Source organism: Annulohypoxylon truncatum (genome assembly GCF_022578515.1).
Source record: "Annulohypoxylon truncatum strain CBS 140777 unplaced genomic scaffold F4807scaffold_18, whole genome shotgun sequence".
Lineage (NCBI taxonomy): Eukaryota > Fungi > Ascomycota > Sordariomycetes > Xylariales > Hypoxylaceae > Annulohypoxylon > Annulohypoxylon truncatum.
In genome coordinates, this window is record NW_025953804.1 from 551,353 (window position 1) to 570,554 (window position 19,202).

The 19,202-nt window shown below is 49.8% G+C and overlaps 6 protein-coding genes across 6 annotated transcripts; 3 read left to right on the forward strand and 3 right to left on the reverse strand.

Annotated features, from left to right (window-relative positions):
• Window positions 1–1,557: 1,557 nt before the first annotated feature.
• F4807DRAFT_427916 (CAMK/CAMK1 protein kinase) lies at window positions 1,558–4,547 on the forward strand. The gene is made up of 4 exons (XM_047998214.1): window positions 1,558–2,387; window positions 2,541–2,591; window positions 2,798–3,042; window positions 3,218–4,547. Exons 1-4 carry the CDS (start codon window positions 1,986–1,988, stop codon window positions 4,278–4,280), a joined length of 1,761 nt encoding a protein of 586 aa, XP_047853814.1. The 5' UTR covers window positions 1,558–1,985; the 3' UTR covers window positions 4,281–4,547.
• A 600-nt stretch (window positions 4,548–5,147) lies between these two features.
• On the forward strand, window positions 5,148–6,670 carry F4807DRAFT_102786 (uncharacterized protein). Its single transcript, XM_047992653.1, has one exon. It carries the CDS (start codon window positions 5,264–5,266, stop codon window positions 6,527–6,529), a length of 1,266 nt encoding a protein of 421 aa, XP_047853815.1. The 5' UTR covers window positions 5,148–5,263; the 3' UTR covers window positions 6,530–6,670.
• Window positions 6,671–6,718: 48 nt separating this feature from the next.
• On the reverse strand, window positions 6,719–8,790 carry F4807DRAFT_427921 (putative GPI anchored dioxygenase). The gene is made up of 3 exons (XM_047998215.1): window positions 8,168–8,790; window positions 7,971–8,027; window positions 6,719–7,911 (listed from the first exon to the last, which is right to left on the reverse strand). The coding sequence occupies exons 1-3, from the start codon at window positions 8,373–8,375 to the stop codon at window positions 7,061–7,063; spliced, it is 1,116 nt and encodes a 371-aa protein (XP_047853816.1). The 5' UTR covers window positions 8,376–8,790; the 3' UTR covers window positions 6,719–7,060.
• Window positions 8,791–9,712: 922 nt separating this feature from the next.
• F4807DRAFT_102804 (alkaline proteinase) lies at window positions 9,713–11,702 on the reverse strand. Its single transcript, XM_047992654.1, has 3 exons — window positions 10,923–11,702; window positions 9,810–10,740; window positions 9,713–9,730 (listed from the first exon to the last, which is right to left on the reverse strand). The coding sequence occupies exons 1-2, from the start codon at window positions 11,223–11,225 to the stop codon at window positions 9,820–9,822; spliced, it is 1,224 nt and encodes a 407-aa protein (XP_047853817.1). The 5' UTR covers window positions 11,226–11,702; the 3' UTR covers window positions 9,713–9,730; window positions 9,810–9,819.
• Window positions 11,703–14,262: 2,560 nt separating this feature from the next.
• On the forward strand, window positions 14,263–16,346 carry F4807DRAFT_427934 (Zinc/iron permease). The gene is made up of 3 exons (XM_047998216.1): window positions 14,263–14,670; window positions 14,753–14,932; window positions 15,003–16,346. The coding sequence occupies exons 1-3, from the start codon at window positions 14,649–14,651 to the stop codon at window positions 16,169–16,171; spliced, it is 1,371 nt and encodes a 456-aa protein (XP_047853818.1). The 5' UTR covers window positions 14,263–14,648; the 3' UTR covers window positions 16,172–16,346.
• F4807DRAFT_427937 (carbohydrate esterase family 15 protein) lies at window positions 16,347–18,496 on the reverse strand. The gene is made up of 4 exons (XM_047998217.1): window positions 17,723–18,496; window positions 17,338–17,624; window positions 16,698–17,211; window positions 16,347–16,573 (listed from the first exon to the last, which is right to left on the reverse strand). The coding sequence occupies exons 1-4, from the start codon at window positions 18,049–18,051 to the stop codon at window positions 16,438–16,440; spliced, it is 1,266 nt and encodes a 421-aa protein (XP_047853819.1). The 5' UTR covers window positions 18,052–18,496; the 3' UTR covers window positions 16,347–16,437.
• Window positions 18,497–19,202: the final 706 nt, after the last annotated feature.

A 19,202-nucleotide genomic window follows, 5' to 3' on the forward strand; every position in this document is an offset into this window, starting at 1 on the left:
ACTACACTACTAATGTATTGTGCATCTAGCTAATATGGATGTACAGTACATTGCTGTCTTACCGAATCTCCAGTCTCCACATGGACCGACTTAACCTGATTCGTCGCTTTGTCCTACCTTGTGCCAGATCAAGCAATTTCGGGCAGTCAGCCAGCGCGCTTTCTCCCACGTAAACTAGTACTTATGGTACTTACAGATACCTCTCTTTTCTGTGTTTTTTTCCCGGCAGGCCTCGAACAGGTTTTGTCATCAAAAAATGAATTGCCCGGTTTGCAAAGTCCCTTTTTCCATTACCAAATTCCGGATTTTCGGTGCCCCTGGCACAGTTCTTCGGTACCTCAAGCCGCCATCGCCATTTTTGCCATACCCAAAAAGACATAACGTTATGTGGCGAAACATGGCTTTTACAGAGTAGTAGGTACAACAGATTTACAGCAGGTAAAGCAGGTACAATACAGTAGTTCTCACACAGCAGGGCAGGTTCGAACGCGGGTTGCCTTGGAACCCCCAGTCCCCATATTAGACCCCTAGCAAAATGGTAATTTGAAAGTAAGGTACGCTACGGTACGCTAGGCCAAACCCACTACATCATCAGGCGACATCGATCTCGGATACAAGCACTACATAGAAGAGCGCTAAGCAAGGCCCATAACCATGGAAATAAATGTACGTAGTTGTTTCGATGTAGCCAGCCGTTAAACACTCGAACAGTCGTCATTTCTCCCACCTTTCTTTTCTTCATCCTTTGATAATTCTCGTTCACCCCAAAACCTCACAACCTTGCACTCCCGACCAATTCTTCCATCTAGGTTACCTATTCTTTTTTTCTTACTCGGGGATTTTAGATCTGTGTTTTTTTGACCTACCATAGATTAAATCTCTTGTGAGAACGACTCTTATTTCCATTCGATCTAGCATTGTGAGACAGAAACAGAGAGAGGCGAGAGGAAGAGCTATAGCGGCGCGATAGAGCTTTTTGTGACTTGCATCATAGCGGAAGAGAAGAGAGAAGAGAGGGAAAACCTATTGTCTTGCAGCCTGCTCCCCGCCGAACCCTCCATATCTGCTACATACCTACTTACACGTACATACGTCTGTTACAAATCAAGACAAATTCCATATCCACCAGGCCCCAAAGACCGACCCGTTTGGAATTACTGGTTTACTGAGCCACTGAATCGTTAAACCGTTGGATCGCACATAGGTTAGGTTAGGTACATTACCGAAAGCCAAAACCGCGAACTCAAAACATCATACTCCGGCAGCTTCCCGCTAATTTGCCGCATACTCGTTGGACGACCGGGCTTAATTAACTTAGGAACGGCACCCGTGCTGCAACTTGGGTTTGCTTGGTTCGAGCTTGAAACCGTTTTTAGGGGTCTTGGACCGGTAGCGCGTCCGAGTTTCCTGTCTCGCCAAAGAGAGACGGGGTTGCGAGGAAGAGTGGAAAAGAAGAAGCCTAAGGCGCACTTTTTTGGGTTATTTGAATGTGACTTTTGTTTGGTTACCAAATTACCCAAAATGTCGACAATTCAGCAACTCAAGAATTTTATCCGTCACGGTACGCCCCTCCCCGTCCTCTGTTGTTCCTTCCGTTGTCATTTTTGTTGTTTCCTCTTCTCACTACCGATTTGATTTATTTCGTTGCTCGGTGTGTTGTGCTTGCCTCTTTCTCGTTTGTCTCTCCTTCTACCTCTTACAAATTACCTAACATAGAATTCTATTTTCCGCTACTGCAATTCTGATTTTCCACCTTTTTTTCCCCATCCTCTTTTCTCTCCCATTTTGTGCAATTTGGTTTTCTCGAACCTCCTTTAACCCCTCCCATTATCTGATCTACCGCAACCAATTTTATGTCCATGCACATGTCCCGCTGACATCATTTACTCCGAAAAGGCAAACAAGCCAGGGTGACCAACTACGACGAGCCTGCACGGAAACATGAATATTCTGCCCAACAGAGAGACGCGCAACAAAAAGCAAACATGGGACACGTAAGCGAACCCGGCAACGTAGCCGGAAATCCAAAGCGCAACAGTATTCCCGAAACCTATTCCGCCCAACCTGGAGATACCCAAAACCAAAACCGTGTTGCGCAAGCCGATGCCGCTGCTGCCCATCACGCCGAGGCCAACCAGAGCGTCTCCGGCTCTCATTCTAGCAGGAGCCGGAGTAGAACAGGAGATACTCACGCCGCTAAGATTGTGCAGGAGGAGAACGAAAACAGGAATAAGTTTCCTAAGTACCCTGGCCTGGAACGATGGGAACTGCTGGAGAAGATGGGAGACGGCGCTTTCAGCAACGTTTACCGAGCACGAGATACTAAGGGAAATGCTGGCGAGGTTGCTATCAAAGTGGTGCGAAAATTCGAAATGAACAACATGCAGGTGAGTTCGCCGGCGGTTGAGTTCAGCATCGACCATGTCGTTTCTATTTATTGTTTTATCTTACTTTTCTTTTGTTTAATTTCCAGTCGCCATCTTTACTTTTCAGCAATGGCTCTTTTTTCCTTATACCAACTCTTGGGGGTCGAATTATAGGGCAACAAGCATTTACATCCGGATTTCAAGAAGGTTCCGAAGGCAGCAGAGGTGCGGAGATCTTCCTTTCTTTTGTCAAATTTTACAGCTGTGTCCTATTCGGCCACCTCTAATCCGTCTTCTTACACTCATGATGGCTCTAATCTCTCTTCCGATCTTTCACTTTCACGTTCACTCTTCTCTCTCTCTTCCGTCGTTCATATCATAATCTACACAATCATCCTTCACTATGAGCAATATTAACAGCCCCATCATAGCGAGCAAACATATTGAAGGAGGTCCAAATCATGCGTCAACTTGACCATCCGAATATCATTAAGCTTGTCGACTTCTCGGAATCGAAACAATATTACTACATCATCCTCGAATTAGCTCCCGGCGGAGAATTATTCCACCAAATTGTGCGTCTGACTTACTTCAGCGAAGAGCTCTCGAGACACGTCATCGTACAAGTTGCAAAGGCCCTAGAGTACCTACACGAAGAGAAGGGCGTCGTACACCGGTAAGTAGCAATGTCACATTGGCCAGCCGCAAGCCTTGTACCCACTTTCCCGATAGTATGATGCAGCCGTGTACCCGAGGGTGGCATTGCGGCGGCTGAATTAGGTGTCGGTGACGTCACCGAACGCCCGAGATGCTCGGTCCCTGCATCAGTCTGCTAACATGTGAGTTCACAGTGACATCAAACCCGAAAACATCTTATTCAGCCCGATACCATTCGTTCCATCAAAGCAACCGAAACCAAAGCAACCCGGCGATGAAGATAAGGTCGATGAAGGCGAATTTATTAAGGGATTGGGAGCCGGAGGAATTGGTCAGATCAAGATCGCTGATTTCGGTCTATCGAAGATCGTCTGGGATAACCAAACCATGACGCCATGTGGCACCGTCGGGTATACGGCGCCCGAGATAGTGAAGGATGAGCGTTACTCAAAGTCGGTCGACATGTGGGCTTTAGGTTGCGTGTTGTACACATTATTATGCGGGTTTCCCCCATTCTACGACGAGAGCATCGAGGTATTGACGGAGAAGGTTGCTAAGGGCCAATACACTTTCCTGTCGCCTTGGTGGGATGACATTTCCAAATCCGCCCAGGATCTAATTTCTCATCTACTCGCTGTCGATCCAGATGAGCGATACACCATCAAAGAGTTCCTGAGCCATCCTTGGATACAAGGAACTGGTCCTACGCCACGTGATGAGAAGAAACAAGCGAATCCTGACGTACTTCGTGCATTCGATGCGGGACGACTTATCGACGGGGAGCGTCGCATGGACTTCAGGTCTCCTGGTGCGGTCAACCTCCGAGAGATCTTCGATGTCGGTTATTCCGTACATCGGCAGGAAGAAGAGGCCAAACGCAGGAAACAACTTGGTGCAAAGGGGGCTCCACCGGCCCGATTGGCTGGTCTCGATGAAGAAGATTCGGAAGAAGAAAAATCAGATCCTGAGTATGTACACAAAGCCGAAGCGCAACTTGAACAGAGTATGCGTAAGACGCACTTGGGTAAGGACCAGGAGCGTGGCCGAGAGCGAGAGCGAGACCGAGACAGACATACCGACAAGGAGCCTCAGAAAGGGTACGGCCAACACAGCGCTAGTGTGGCTCAAGCTGCTCGACAGCAAGTTCGTGACCGTAATAAGCAGCGGGGAGCGTTCGAACTGAATCTTGACGGGGCGACCTTACTTGGCAGGCGAGCCGGAAAGGCTCTTCCCACCGCTAGCGTCGGTGGCTTATAGGACAAGACAGATGACGAGCGGCGAGATGAGGTCGGGAAGAAACGTAAGCACGATGACTGATGGCATTACTTGATTGACTCGAAGCATATGTAGGCCGAGTTGTTCACTAGGCGCGGAGAATGGGACTTTGGTGTTTCGAGGCGTGCGGCATAGGTTTGAATGAGCAATATGGGAGTTGGTCGTGTATTTTTCATGCATCCGCAACGCTGCACACATAGGGCCTGGCGTTCCCGGGATTAAGATACATACTTCGCCTTTCCAACATATAATTGCATTGGAAGTGAATGATATTTAAGACCGCCATATCCCTTCATTCCTCCAATCTGTAAAAGGAGCAGGTGTATACTTGAGTGCTATTGTTCGGAGTTTGGCTCCCTGTCCAAGTGGCTTACCTCTCTCCCTTGACAGTGTTTCCCCCATATCTCATCGCTCAATCCTTGAGACAAACAGGCCTTTTCTTAGCAAAATATTAATCTAGATTGTGGTCACGCTAGGAATTCGAAGCCACAAATTGCAGAAGTACTCCCTCTCCAAGGGGTCAACTTCAACCATGAAGGGGACAATTATTGAATTTCAGTAGTGGTAGATTTTGGTCACCCCCTATTGTCTATTCCCCTTCTTCACAACACACTCTGGAAATAAGGCCGTGCAAAATTTTGTATAAGAGATTGTCGATCACCCACCTTTGTTGTCGAATCCGTTATACAGGAACATCCGCAACTCTTCCCTCATGCATCTTTTCCTTGAAGCTCTAATAAGTAATACGGAGTCGCTTTGGCGGCTATATTCTATCACTGTAATATAACGTTCGAATTCTTATTTACCTTTCCAGCTTTTTGATATCTATAACTACTTAATATCTATTGCCTACATCTCAATACCCCTTCTAACTAATCACACTCGACGAACCTACGGGACCTAATACCCAGCTCAACTCAATCCTCGAGATAGATAACTATCAGTAGCTACAAGCCGAATACACCATGGCTACATCCCTTGCCCAGCTGGGCGTCCAGTACATGGCCTCAACCGGGAGTTGTGTCGTCGACATGGCCGCCATGCATAGCCTGTTCGACTCTTGCAGCACTATCCACATCCGCGTGCCGGAAAATCAGCACCGCATCGACGTCCACTCGAATATGATCTGTATTAAACCGACGCAGCCGGAACCCGGCGCCTATCGCGAACAGTACATGTACCCAAGCTTACAATCGCCTACAAATGCCCCCCAGGCGCCGCCAAAGCAGCAGCAGCAGAAGCGACCTCCTTCCATGAACGGACCGGATGATAATCCGCAGGGCCCGTTGCCGGGAACTAAGGGTGGTGATGGAGAAATCGACGGTCCTATGCGTCCCGACGTACCTGATGACGGTGAAAGCCCATCGACGACTGCACACACGTACGTCAGACCGGGATATACGTATACTTCGTCCGGCGCTTCCACGTTGACTACCCAAGTCACTCGCCTACAATCCTCGGCTCTCTCGCCTTCCTTATCTGCGTCTGCCACAACTACTACAGCCGAACGCTTTTTCATCACCACCAGCGCTAGCGCTACTCCCACACCTTCGCCCCAGGAACAAGCAACTCACGTCCCCGTCCTTGATACGCCACCCAGCCCCAGCGCGCCAGTCGAACGCCCAGATGTGCCTCGACCGGCGGCACCTCCCCCTCCACCTGCGCCCGAGATCATCGCGCCGCCACCTCCGCCGGCGCCGGAGTACTGCGGCACGACGTACGTCAAGATGGACGTGACGACGATCCAGACCCTGGACCCGCACGACCTGGACCTGTACCTGAACCTGCTGGGTATCACGGGCATCGGGCTGGACCTGGACCACGGCGTGGGCGGCCTCGTGTCCGGGCTCCTGGGGGGCGCGGTCGACGACGACGAGACGAGGGAGCTTCATCACGAGTTGGAGCACTCGTACCGCGTAAGGTGCGGGGTTGGGGAGATGCATGGGTTTGAGGAGGGGAGTGAATGGAAGGCGGAGTGGAAGGGCGAGTGGAAGGGGGAGAGGGGCAGGGTCACGACGACGAAGACGCAGACGGGTTGTCTGGAGGAGTGCGAGAAGGGGGCTATTGGGAAGGCGAGGGGTGGTGAGGTTAAGGAGTGTTTGGGGGCTGCGTTTAATAGGGGGTTGACGAGCGAGAATTGTAAGTTTTGGACCGGGGGCAAGGATGAGTTTTTGCCTGTGGAGAGGCTGAGGGCGGGGGAGGCTGGGGAGTGGGATTTGGTTTATTTATGAGAGGGTTAATCTAGGCTGTGGGTGGATGGGGAGTGGAGGTGTTTGCTTCTTATGATTGAATGTTGCGGTTCCTTCGATGTTTTCATTTGGCCTCGTTTTTATCTAGCGTTCAAGTATTTTCGTGTTGGGGATGTAAAAGGGGGATATGCGGTTTTAATAAAAGTAATTCAAGATTTCAACATCGTTGACGCTCGCCTTGAATGAGGATAACTTGGTATTTAGATCACTCTTTATATGACTCGACGTATATAGAGCGGCTGATCTCATGTTAGAGAGAATATGCCCAGCTCCTGACTGATAAGGGGAAATTCCCTGGCCAAACTGTTCTTATACCAAGTTTTATTTAGTTATAACTGAAAGCTGAGTTTTGTATATTGTGAATGGCTTCTTTTGGGGTTATTACAAGAACTTCAAGCCATCCCTACCGTGTAATAATAAGACCTAAAAGCGTTTAGCAAGCATATCACCGACATGTCCCTATTCCCAACAATGCAATTCAGGTTCCCCACCACAACTAGCTGTTTTCCCCTATCAACCATGCGTTGGTGGTGGACTAGCCACGGCCCAGAAATCGAAATCCGGGTTATCGTATCCACCACCCTCCTTCCAGGTCGAAGCGTATGGTGCATAATGGTCCCAGTTCGACGAAGTATTCAAGCCGAGTTCCGCCCAGACAAATAGACCATCCTTCAAATCACCGCCCAACATGATGTAGTTCGGGAACGGATCGTACTCCGTCGTGGCCGCGTACCCCGTGAACCAGTCGGCCAGGTTCGTCGTATGCGGGATCGGATTCGTGTTATACGGCGCGGTAGCCTCGATCGTGTCGCGCAACGTCTGGTCGAAGAATAACTGCGATAAGTGCGCCACGCGCCCGCCCGTGTACGTCCCGTTAGGCAGGATCTCGGAGCCCACGTGCGCGATCAGGTGCTGGTGCGTGGCGCGGCCCTGGTAGTGGCCAGGGAAAATGGTGTCGAAGTTGACCACGCCGTCCGCGTCGACCTGCTGGACACCCCGAAGGAACGTGGTCCCCAGTCCGCCTTCTCCGCGCGCGCTGACGCCGCTGTACGCGCCGGTCGCGTTGCACGACCACGTGTCGATCAGGATCTCCTTGGCCGGCTCGCACGTCTGCACGTCGATGAACTGCAGCTCGAGGTGCAGCGGCACGCCGACCGTCTCCTCGACCACGTCCGACCGGATGTGCTCCTGGTAGACGAAGTACGGCCCGTTGGCGTTGTCTGGCGTGAGCACGCAGCTGGTGTTGGACCCGAAGATCTCCTTGCTCGGCGTCTCCTTGTTGAAGTTGGCTGAGCCCGTTCGGTTATGGGTGAGCGCTGCCCATTTCTGCAGCGCTTCTGCGTCGCGGCGGTGTAACCATGGGCCTGTTTGGCGGAGGTTAGCTGGGTTGCCGTAGGGGCTTGGAGATGTTTTATTTTCTGACCTTTTTCTGTACCCCTTTCTCGGCGAAGTCGTTGGAAGGTTTCTAATCGTCGAGTCACTAGAAACGTACATGTTAGCTTATGAAGAATCTAGGAGTAGACTTAGACTATAGAGTCTTTCCTTGCTCATAGTTTGGCATATGCTCAAGGAGGTAAACTTTTTACGGGGAAAAACAAGGATAACATCTTGTTTACTTACTGGCACGTTCTTTACGAGCCTTCACTGCATCTAGATTTTGACACGCCTCCAAAGCCCTGTTGTTAATCTTTGCGACAACCTGAGCGTTTCCCATCTCCTCCATGGCCTCTAGTTTTCCATATCTCTCTCCCGGGTGTCCGAACACCGCTGCCGGGGTTAACGACAAGGCCACGGCCAGTGTGGCCGCTATCGAGGACACGAAAACCATGCTGAACTGGACCTTCCTGTCGAGATGACTATGGCACTCCCACTAGAGAAAAAGAACTCAAGTCTCCTGAGAATGACAAAGGGGTTATCCCTCCTTTTTAGCCACTAATACATATATCATGATACTCTACCTAGTGGCATGTTGTGTTCATCAACGTTATTACTCCATTGAGACCGCCAAGCGTCACGGTCGCGGCAGACCTTCTTCTCCATGGCGGCGGTGCCGGCAATAGGACGTCAAGAAATGTTTTAATCAAGTAAGGAATACGAATACTTGTATGGTCCCATAGGGTTTTCCATGGATTCAATTTCTCAATAGAGCACGAAAAATCAAAAGAAGCCTTGCACCATGCTGTATTTTTGATGTTGTTTGCCTTTATCCGGTCTTGGACGCCGTCTGCGGTATTAGTTGAAAAGGGCAATTGCTTGACGCTCCCCCAGTTTCCGAGTTCAAGGAGTTAGAGGAAAGAATCGACATCCCAGGCTATGGAATGAGGCTAAATCTACCATACTTCGAATCGAGTTCCTTGATAGGTCCAGCTGCACCCCAGTCTCGTTTATATCCTAGAAATTGCTCTCGCTTCAAGTCCCGTCCGCCACGCCAACAGGCTAGCCTAGCTCATATTGAACTCGCATGTGCTTCCTCTCTGCGAAAATAATTAAGCGATTTGATCGCGTTGATTGGACGGATCCCGTCAGTATGGTATGATAGGTAGGACCAAGCAGTAACGCTTCACGAGAACGGATGTCGGCATAGAAACACGTTCCATGTGCCTTCTGCGACCCTTCCGTACCATGTCCTACCTAACCCATATCCCGTAGCGCTGGTTAGGTCTTGGCCAAAGGAGGGTCCTTGGGGAAATATATCTCCGTATAGTCCACCAAGTCACGTCAGACAAATAACCAACACATTGCCATAACACGATGTACGGATCAGCCTAAATATGATAGCGAGTCTCCTTGACGCAATAGCGATTATCTGAAAGCGAATTGAGATTGCTGGGTTATATTACAAGACCTTGTGGGCAGATGTTCACCTTTTGCATTGTCTTTGCCCTGGATCCCTTGCAGCCGAGAATGTAGTCGCTCGGATACGGATTTCGGTAAGGCTATGTAATGTCTGTGCCTGACAGTATGCTGCGGTAGACCTACAAGGCAGAATGAACTATTAATCAATTTGACACCTTGGGGCTAAATTGAGTTTACACGTGGAAGGAAACATGACTAGAGACTTGAGCCAGAAGTTATATCATTGATTATGTGGCCTTTAGCCATTATATGACAGGTATCATATATGCATTCTACATAACCCAACATCTATGATCAAAGATACATCCAGAAAGATTAAAGGTCGTTCTATCGTTCCTAAGTGTAGCACGATTAAGCTAGCCCCTTAATTGATATCGCCGCCCACCACTAGGTCAGGTTGATGTACCTTTCAATATTCAAGCGCCACTGCCGTTGTACAGAACGGCGTTAACGGTACCACTGGGGACACCGGTGATCTTTCCGGTGGTGTAGAGGGCCTTGATGCGGCTTGTAACATCGGCAGGGCTGGTGAGGCCCTCAAGAGCAATTAGGTATAGCGAAAGACCCGTAACATGAGGGGTGGCCATTGAGGTACCAGAGATAGTGTTGGTGGCGGTGTCCGAGCCAATCCATGCCGAAATAACGTCGGTTCCCGGAGCAAAGACGTCAACAACCGATCCATAGTTGGAGTAAGAGGCAATGCTCCAGTCCGAGTCAATGGCGCCAATAGTGAGAGCGTCAGCAGCAGAGGCTGGCGATGTTGTGCTAGCATCAGTGGCACTATTACCAGCGGCAACGACAGAGAGAATACCAGCGCTGTACGCAGACTCAACGGCGGCGTTGAAAGCAGTGCTAAAACCGCCACCTAGGGACAAGCTGAGAGCGGAGACGCTCTCACGGCCATTAGAGGTAATATCGTTAACAGCCCAGTTGTATCCATCCAAAATGATGGCCGTAGTGCTGCTAGTGCCCTGAAATACTTTGACGGAGATGATGGTAGCTTGCTTGGCCACACCGTAGGTAGAACCTCCGATGGTACCGGCGACGTGGGTACCGTGGCCTACGGCATCGGCGTCGGAGCCACCGACGGCGTTGTAACCTAGCGAGGCGCGGCCGCCGAACTGCTCGTGGGTAGCAAGGATACCGGTATCAATGATGTACGCGTATGTGCCTTGGCCAGCAGAGCTGTCGTAGATGTACGAAGTGGAGCCAGAGCTCGTGTGGGAGACGGTACCAAGACCCCAGGTAGCGCCTGATTGGGTGGTGAGCGCACGCTTAGAAACCTCGGGCTGCTCATCGTAGAGGTAGTAGACCTGGTCCTCCTCGATCTCGGCAACCTAGTATAGATATTAGCATATTTTATTGCCGAGTATGCGGTTTTGAAGTGTTCAGAGTCTTTGGCCAGTCACCTCCTTGAGATAAGGGTTAATGTGCACAAGTTAAGAAAGCATTGTCCGTTTCTGATAATCGAAAGAAGATGATGGAAAACGCCCGTTTTTTACGGCCGTAGTAGACATACATCAGGGTTGCTCCTCAGCTGCTCAAGAGTCTCATCGTCGAACTCGCCGGCATAAGCGTTGAAAGTGTTTATCTGGTATTCGTGCGAAATACCAGTTGTGTCACGCTTGCTTAAGCTGCTGGCGTGGACGTCACGAGCCCAGTTTAAGTGAGACTTGAAATCCTCGGAGCTAATTCCCTGCTTGAGGGTTACGATGTACTTGTTGGGAACGATTTCCCGCTTCTGTTGCTGAGGAGTGGGGGCAGCGAAGACGGCAGGGAGAAGAGCTCCAAAGAAGAGCGCGAGACGGCGAAGACTAGCCATGTTGACGACGGGTTGAGCGCAGGAAGACAAGTTTGGGTTCTGTAAGTTGAGGATGGTGAATTTCTGAAACCTACAAGCTAAGAGGGACGAGTGGTATATATAGACTTCCCCGGAGTCCCTCAGAATTCAAGAGGTTGTAGCCGATGGCGACACCTTGTAGTCCATGTTGCGAGATACGCAATGTTCACCCGAATGAGGTTCGCAAGATAGGCAGACGGTCATTGGGCTTCCCAATAAGCCTTAGGAACCATGCTAGAGAGAATGGCGAGCCTGGGAAATGGTCACAACGCGATTCAAAATGCGGAAGGAGGAACAGGGAGACGCAGGCATATCAAAGCCTAGCATATAGAGATGGTAGTTTGAGCTTATTCAGAATGATATTAGATAGTCATCATTAGACGCAATGTCCAGCAATAGAATGTAGGGAGACACTGAGTGGACAATAAACAGCTTGGCAATGCGACTTAGATGCCAAATGATGAAGCTGAGAGCATGCTGGCAAGCAGAGCATGGCGGTTCGATATGCAAGGTAGAGCTGGCGTTATGAAAGTTCGGCCGAGGTGCGGTTGCTCCAGACGCACCTGATGGTGTGATAGATAGCTATACTGCTACACTATTATAAGATAAGTCATCAGCCGCACACTGACAGTCATGTCGTGCCGGATTGGCAGGGTCTTAACGAGCCTCCCGCAGACGGTTCTCTAAGCCAGCCCTATGAGTTACCTTCGGCAAAGATCAGCTATACATTTCATAGTATCGTTGTTCATAATACGCAAGAAGCGGTAATCTGGGATGGAAAATATAAATATGAGTGTGGGATTTGAAATAAGCCGATTCTTTGCTTGAGATAGGAATATTGGAATCCCAGTACAGTGCCGGCCTCATGCTTCTCGACTCTACATAATCAAGACCTCATCAACCTGGTTACCTAGACACTCGTAAGTGCTCGGACCAGTCAAACCCTGGATAGCATCGGGTGAGGATAGCAAGGTCGATATGACAAACGACTTATGTTCGACTAGTGTCGTCAGCCGGTTGTCCAATGAAAGCCACGAACACCTATTGCTCTCATAGCTTATCTTGACGGGGCGGGGCTGGGATTGGATGCCAACCAACTTACAGCTTGGCACTGCGAGCTTGGGGAATGTCAAGGAGCTTCATGTAAGCTCGTGAAAACCAGCCGAGGGTGGTGCCGGCAGACAAGTTCGATGGTGAAGATAATTCGGGAGTTGGCACAATTTCGGAGGTCAGGTTTGTTAGGCATGCCTGACTGATTTTTTACATAGTATATGCGCCAAGGCTGACGGGCGCGGACGGGCGGTGGACGAGCCATGTTACGGTTGGGCAAATTGGAGCGATGTAACTCAGGCAGGGCTTGAATAAACTTCAGAGCTGCCGTTTTCGTAGTGTCGACCCCCGGCAGGAACGCATCACGCCCTCGTCAACAGTATGGCGCAAATATATGGCAGCATAGATAGTTACGCTCGTTACCTCACCACATGCCTAGCTACGCAGGATGACATCGTGATACCTGCAGATGGCGACACCGGGAGACATCAGTGCAGTGCCAAGCGGCGTATAATTGCTTAGGACTCTTTATCGTAAAAGATCAATGGCTTTCCCGAATCCTTAGGTTTGACAACACCGATGCGATGTCACTTCGCTCGGGAATACCGATCCCGTGGACTCGACATCCCACTCTTCCAGCATCGGACGAGACGGGCACGCGACTGGGTTTCCCACAACTTGTTTATGTTTAGCAAGAAGACGTAGGGTGGTTTAATTAAAAGTGTTATGACGAGAGTATAGAAAGCATGGTTGATAACCGATGTTGAAGGTGGTTGGTTCAATATTAGGGGCAGAAGGGTAAGTTAACCCACACCCATGGACGCTCTAGGTTAACATTAAGGTTAAGTTTGGAAGTTTGGTGCCATCAGACGCAAGTAGTGGATTTAATGGTAATTCCCCGGCGATAACAGCCAATCAAACCTATATAAGATATACCCTTCAATCTTGATTGGTCATTTCCTTGTCATTGTAGAAGGGATGCTCCTGAAATCTCCCTGCTGCAGCTTAACATTACGTGCTGCGGCTTGATTATCTAAGGACTCTAGGACGTGCTACCCCCCTACCCCCCACCTTCAGCCAGTTACCCCGCAAAAAATGATATCCATGCTTCTTCCTATGTACCTAGGTACATATCTTAATACGATTCTTACTTTAGACCTTCATTCCTTCTGGTACACATCCAATTGTCCCCGGTGACTTGATTAATTTATCGTTTTGATGTGACAAGTTGATTTTCTTTTTCTTTTAGACCCGTGACTTGTATTAATTTATCTTTTACGTTATCGGTGAGGTTTGATAGGCTTCCATCTGACTGCATCTTGGAATCGGTACGGACTTATACAAACCCTTGCATATATAGGTAGGCAAGTATACATGCCCAAGCTGTCAAAAATAACTTGAGTATTGCTTCAAAGCAAAGCATACGTAGTCGATCCTTCTAAGTAACGTTAAACTTGGATTTCTCCTATACTACATATGTATGTCACAAGCCCCTAGTCTACCAACAGGAAGAGAAACGGACAAAAGGCGTTCTTAATGTACAAGGTTTGCAGAGTATGTATGCCTACCTAGGTGAACTACCATTTTGAGATCGTTCTAGGTACCCAGATACCTAGTTATACTTGAATTCCGGTGAGACATGCAGACTCACCGCGTATGGTACTATCGAATCCAAGTCAAGACCTATAGTAGATTAGTAACGCTCTATTCCTTGCAGACAGTCTTCGGCTTAATGTCAGTTGTAAGTGTATCTCTAGACTGAGGTAGCTATGATTCGTGTAAAACTTATCTCTGTGCTTATATAACTAATAAAGATAGAGACATCAATATAGATGTCTGACCATCGGACAAGAAACCTGGCCAATCATAGCCCCTACATTATGTCTCACGAACTGGAGCTAGCCTTACGTAAACCAGAACATCGAATGATACAGATATACCTACCTATTTATTTAACATTCAGAGACATGAGACATCCATGGTTATATGAATATATAGACCATAACCAATTATCACGGGGTGGGAATAGCCTCATGTTGTACCTGAAGCAGAATGATTTGCCGAAGTTTAAACGGAACCATGGGTAGGTACTTTACGTTAGGTACAGATTTTAGCACCGTAACGCTGTACCGTGGATCCGGCTGCGGCTACCGAGTTAATTGGGAACAATGACAACCACGCGTTTTACGGCATCCACGACTTCCACTTCTATAACGCAGCCCTGGTTTGCGCTTCTTAACCTAAACATCAAATCTCGAACCACAGCAATTTCACAATTGCTGTAACGATGCTGTTCGCAACTAGCCGCAACTTCCTGTGAATCATTCTCACACACCCATCGTTGCCGTTGCCGCGATGGATGTGTCTAATCAGGGAGGTACGAATAGCCTCAAGTCTCAATATCTAGATATCCCTGTCCCTTGCTTTCGCATCAACAAGCTGACTTGAGCTTTCTTTAGATACGACGTGGACTTCGGTGCCCACGCACTTACTACTAGCCGAACTCCAGAAACGACATGGCGCTGGCAATTCCAAACCCGACACCGAACGGCCAGTATGCGGGTCAGGCGACAGAGGCGCATACGATACTCCGCTACATGTCTTCGCCTTATTTCTGATCCTCACCCTTAGTATTTTAGGTTAGACGCCAAGTTTGAAGCCCGGGGTATATCTTTCAAGCCATGTTTTCTAATTAGATGTTACTTGTAGCATGCGCATTTCCTCTCTTCTCTCGCCGATCGGCTAGAACCCGCCGAGCGAATACCATCGTCTTCCTTAGCCAGCACTTCGGCACCGGTGTGCTTTTAGCGACCGCCTTCGTCCATCTACTTCCTACCGCTTTCATATCTCTAACCGATCCTTGTCTCCCGCCGCTATTCAGTGAAGCGTACCAGCCCATGGCAGGTCTAATAGCCATGGTGTCCGTGTTGGTAGTTGCAGCGCTAGAGTCGTATTTAACTACTAGAGGCGCCGGCCATTCACATGAACACGAGTGGGACTCCTATGACGAAGATGCAGAAGAGATGGATGGTGCTCAGGTCAATGGTGGTCTAGCAGCTAAAAGGGCTGCCAGCCACAGACCAGCAGACATTGCACTTGGTGATATGAGCGCCAGTCAGGGTCTGATGGCCGATGTCTCACCATTACCCAACACCACACCTACGATAGTACCACCTCCGAGTTCGGCGAGATCCTTTAGCCATAGAAGTCCTGGAATGGATGACGATGAAATTGACGACCGCGATGAGGATCTCGATATTAATCTTAATGAACTTGATCCTGTGGCAGACGATGATGCGCAACCTCTTGCACCTTCTAATGGAAATATCCGTGCGAACCGACATTCCGAGTCTACAGTAGCCCAAGCTCCCCTTACGCCTGAGGAACAGAAGCGACGAATGCTTCAATGTGTACTCCTAGAAGCCGGCATCCTGTTCCATAGCGTCTTCATCGGTATGGCCGTATCTGTCGCGACAGGACCGCCGTTTGTCGTCTTCCTAATTGCCATTGCCTTCCATCAGACTTTCGAAGGTCTGGCTCTCGGATCCCGCATAGCCGCCATCCAGTTCCCACGTTCTTCTGTGCGTCCGTGGCTCATGGTCTTGGCATATGGGCTTACTACTCCCATCGGCCAGGCCATCGGTCTTGCTGTCCACAGGCTGTACGATCCGCTTAGTCAGACGGGCCTGCTCATGGTTGGTATTATGAACGCCATCTCAAGTGGCCTGCTTCTGTTCGCCGGCTTGGTACAGCTACTTGCAGAGGACTTCCTCACGGAGAAGAGTTACAAGTCGTTGAAGGGTAAGAAACGAAGGAACGCCGGACTCGCCGTCTTGGCGGGAGCCACACTCATGGCTATCGTGGGCGCTTTCGCATGATTTATTTTACGGACTACCGCTTTCTAGGGGCGACGGCGTTTCGGACGGGGTAACCTTAGGCACGGGTATGCCATCCGTGGTAGATCTTCACCTAGCTAGACGCGGTCTTCATTCTAATAACGAGGTCAATGCATAGGGTTGGAGTTTGCTGGCTACGTGTAAAATACTTGGAACTAGTTCTCGAAATCCCAAGTTTGCTATTCTGATTCTTTTCATACACAGGTCCCCAATATCCCGATATCTTCTGCCGCATATTTGCACAAATTTCATGCCGCCGTGGGTACCGCAGTAGCCCAGAGGTAAGCTGTCGTCATCGGGGAACCGTAACTTCCTAGGTCGTCGTAGTCCTTGGTAATAGTCTGGTTCTGGAGTACCTTCGTTACGAAAGGTAGGACGCTGTTGCTATAACCGAAGTTAGCATTTTGGGTAATTGAATTGAAGTCGGTTACGGTAGAGGGCTTCGTTGGGAAAATCTAAAATTACTAAAGAGAGACGTAGGAATCAAGAAAAAGGGGGACACGCGTACAATCCACTCATGTCGCAATGACCGCCACCGCGGACGGACATGGCGATCTGGTCGGGAACGCCCAGCCAATCGTAGACGAGCTTGGCGGCGGGATACACGATGACGGAAGTCCCCTTGGAGTTGGTGAACTGGTCGCCGGTGCCCTGGTCGATGACGAGGGCGCGGGGCGCGATGGCGGCGGCGATGGTGTGCGCGTCGTACGGCAGGTTCTCGGCGTGGTTGACGAAGGTGCCGAGCGTCGAGTCCGTCCACCACCCGGCCCCGCTCTTGCTGTTCTCCAGCGTCTCGTCCTGCCCGCTGAGCCCGTGGTACCGGTACGGCCCGAGCCCCTGCACGCCGCTGCTCATCGGCATCGTCAGCGTGATGCGCGCGTCCAGTAGCCCCGCCGCCAGCGCCGCCTTGCCTAGCCGCGAACACCCCGTCACGCCCACGCGGCTGCTGTCGATTTCCGGCACGGTCGCGTTGAGCGCGTCGAGCACGCGGTGGAAGCCCCAGGCCCACGCTGTGAGGACGCCTGTTGAGCGGGTCGGGGGATGGTTAGCCTTCTAGGAAGACTCAAAAAGATCTTAAACAAGAAATAGTGTTGGGTTTAGGAAAGAGAAATGGGGTCGGCATTATAGTAAGGAATGAGAAACCGCACCGATGTCCTGGCCTTTGTAGATGTCCCAAAAGGCACCGGTGCCGGCGTTGCTGTCGGCTGCTACGCTCGAGTAGTCGAAGCCGACGACGGCGATGCCGGCCTGCAGATATGGTTGGTTGGTCATGCCGCCGATGTTGATGACGACAGGCGCAGGCGACGTCGACGGCAGCGCCAGCGTGGCGCTGAATTTCCCTGTCTTTCCTCCCGCCGTCACTTCGATGCTGACCGTATTACCACTACGCGTCGCCTTGACCGTCTCCTGCGAGTGGTCGGGGTAATAGCCGTACCTGTTGTCGTATCGTTAGATCCTAGAATACGGGTCTCGCCATTCTCAAAGGGTGGAGATACATGTTCCACCGATCAGAGATTGCGCTGGTGTGCTTACTGGTATTCTTGTAGCATCTGAAGAATCTCCGGCTGTCGGCACCGGTACCATTCCTCGGGAGTCTGGATCCGGTTCTTACCCTTGCCTGCCATCACGTCAGATGCGAAAGATGGCGAGTCGCCGCCTTCGCTGTCGGTTGTGGTGTATGCTAGCGGCAGCCATGGATCCGGGAGCGTCGTCTGTAGGGGAAGTTGCTGCCATGTGGGATATTCTCCCGCGGACGGGATCGGCGCGCATTCGGCTGCCGGAGCTGGCGCTGCTGGGATTGCTGCTCCTAGGAAAGGGAGCGCCGCGGCGCCGATGACGGCTACGCATTTAACAGATAGCATACTAGTTAATAGTCGTTCTAAGAGGAAGGATATTGTAATGAAAGATAGAATCAAGAATAGTGTTTCCGCGACATCTCGTGCAGGTTTTGACGAGGTAATATATGATTCTATCTCACTCCAACGCGTAGGAACACCGAGGTGACATCGGCCTCTCCCGGAACCTGGACCTCCTTACCGTACATCGACATTGCCGCTACCCCGAGGTAGCTAACCGTGTATTTTTAGAAACAGGACTGGCTGGCTTGTATCAGAGCCTCGTCGGCTGCTGGTACTGTAAATCTCCTCTGTGTTGTTGTAACTGAATTCCTACTCGAGTACGCTTTTTTAACAGTAAAAAGTCGTATTTCTCTTAGAGTCTTCTTGAACATATGTCCACACTGACTCCTATTTCCCATGTAAACTTGACTATGGAAAAATCTCAGATGCTGCATGGCCTGGATCGAGATGAAAGAGCCACATGCCAGAATATGAACAGGTCCAGAGGCTAGACCACCGCCCAGGTGATATCGAGACTTTAGCCGGCGAAGACCAATTCGGTTATCAGCACCAACCCCAAGACCGGAATACTTGGGGGGAATCCATTCAATGGGGTTTCGGCTAGACTGCGCACCTTTTATCAAATGCGATGCACGTTAACTTTCTTGTCCAAGTGTACGCGTAGTTAGGTACTTATATGGAAGCTACCTTGCGTCCTTGGGTTTGACAATGGGTTCTCATATGATTACACCGTAGCACATCGTCACAATATGATAATCAACAATACACAACTTTTAACTACGAAATCTTCGTCAGATTTGGGTAGATTTAGTGTCAAGTCTCTCCTTTTAAGTACCTATCGAAGCCATAAGTTACCTTGAACCACAACCAAGTAGCTCGTAGTTATGTAGGTACTTAGGCATATAGCAGAAATGAAATTTGTATTCATCGATACCCTTATATTCACAGATCAATCTTTGTAAAACCTTTCATTCACATATAATGCGAAGTAGAAACTAGAGAACTCTCCAGAATTCCCAGGGCTGGCTTATATAGCCGCCAAGCACTCCTTTTATTCCCCAAAACGCCAAACCTGTCAAATGAGAAATTCCAATCAATCGTGTTTTCGTTATTCCTGACAAAAGCACTATTTCGTTGCTCATGCGTAAATCAAC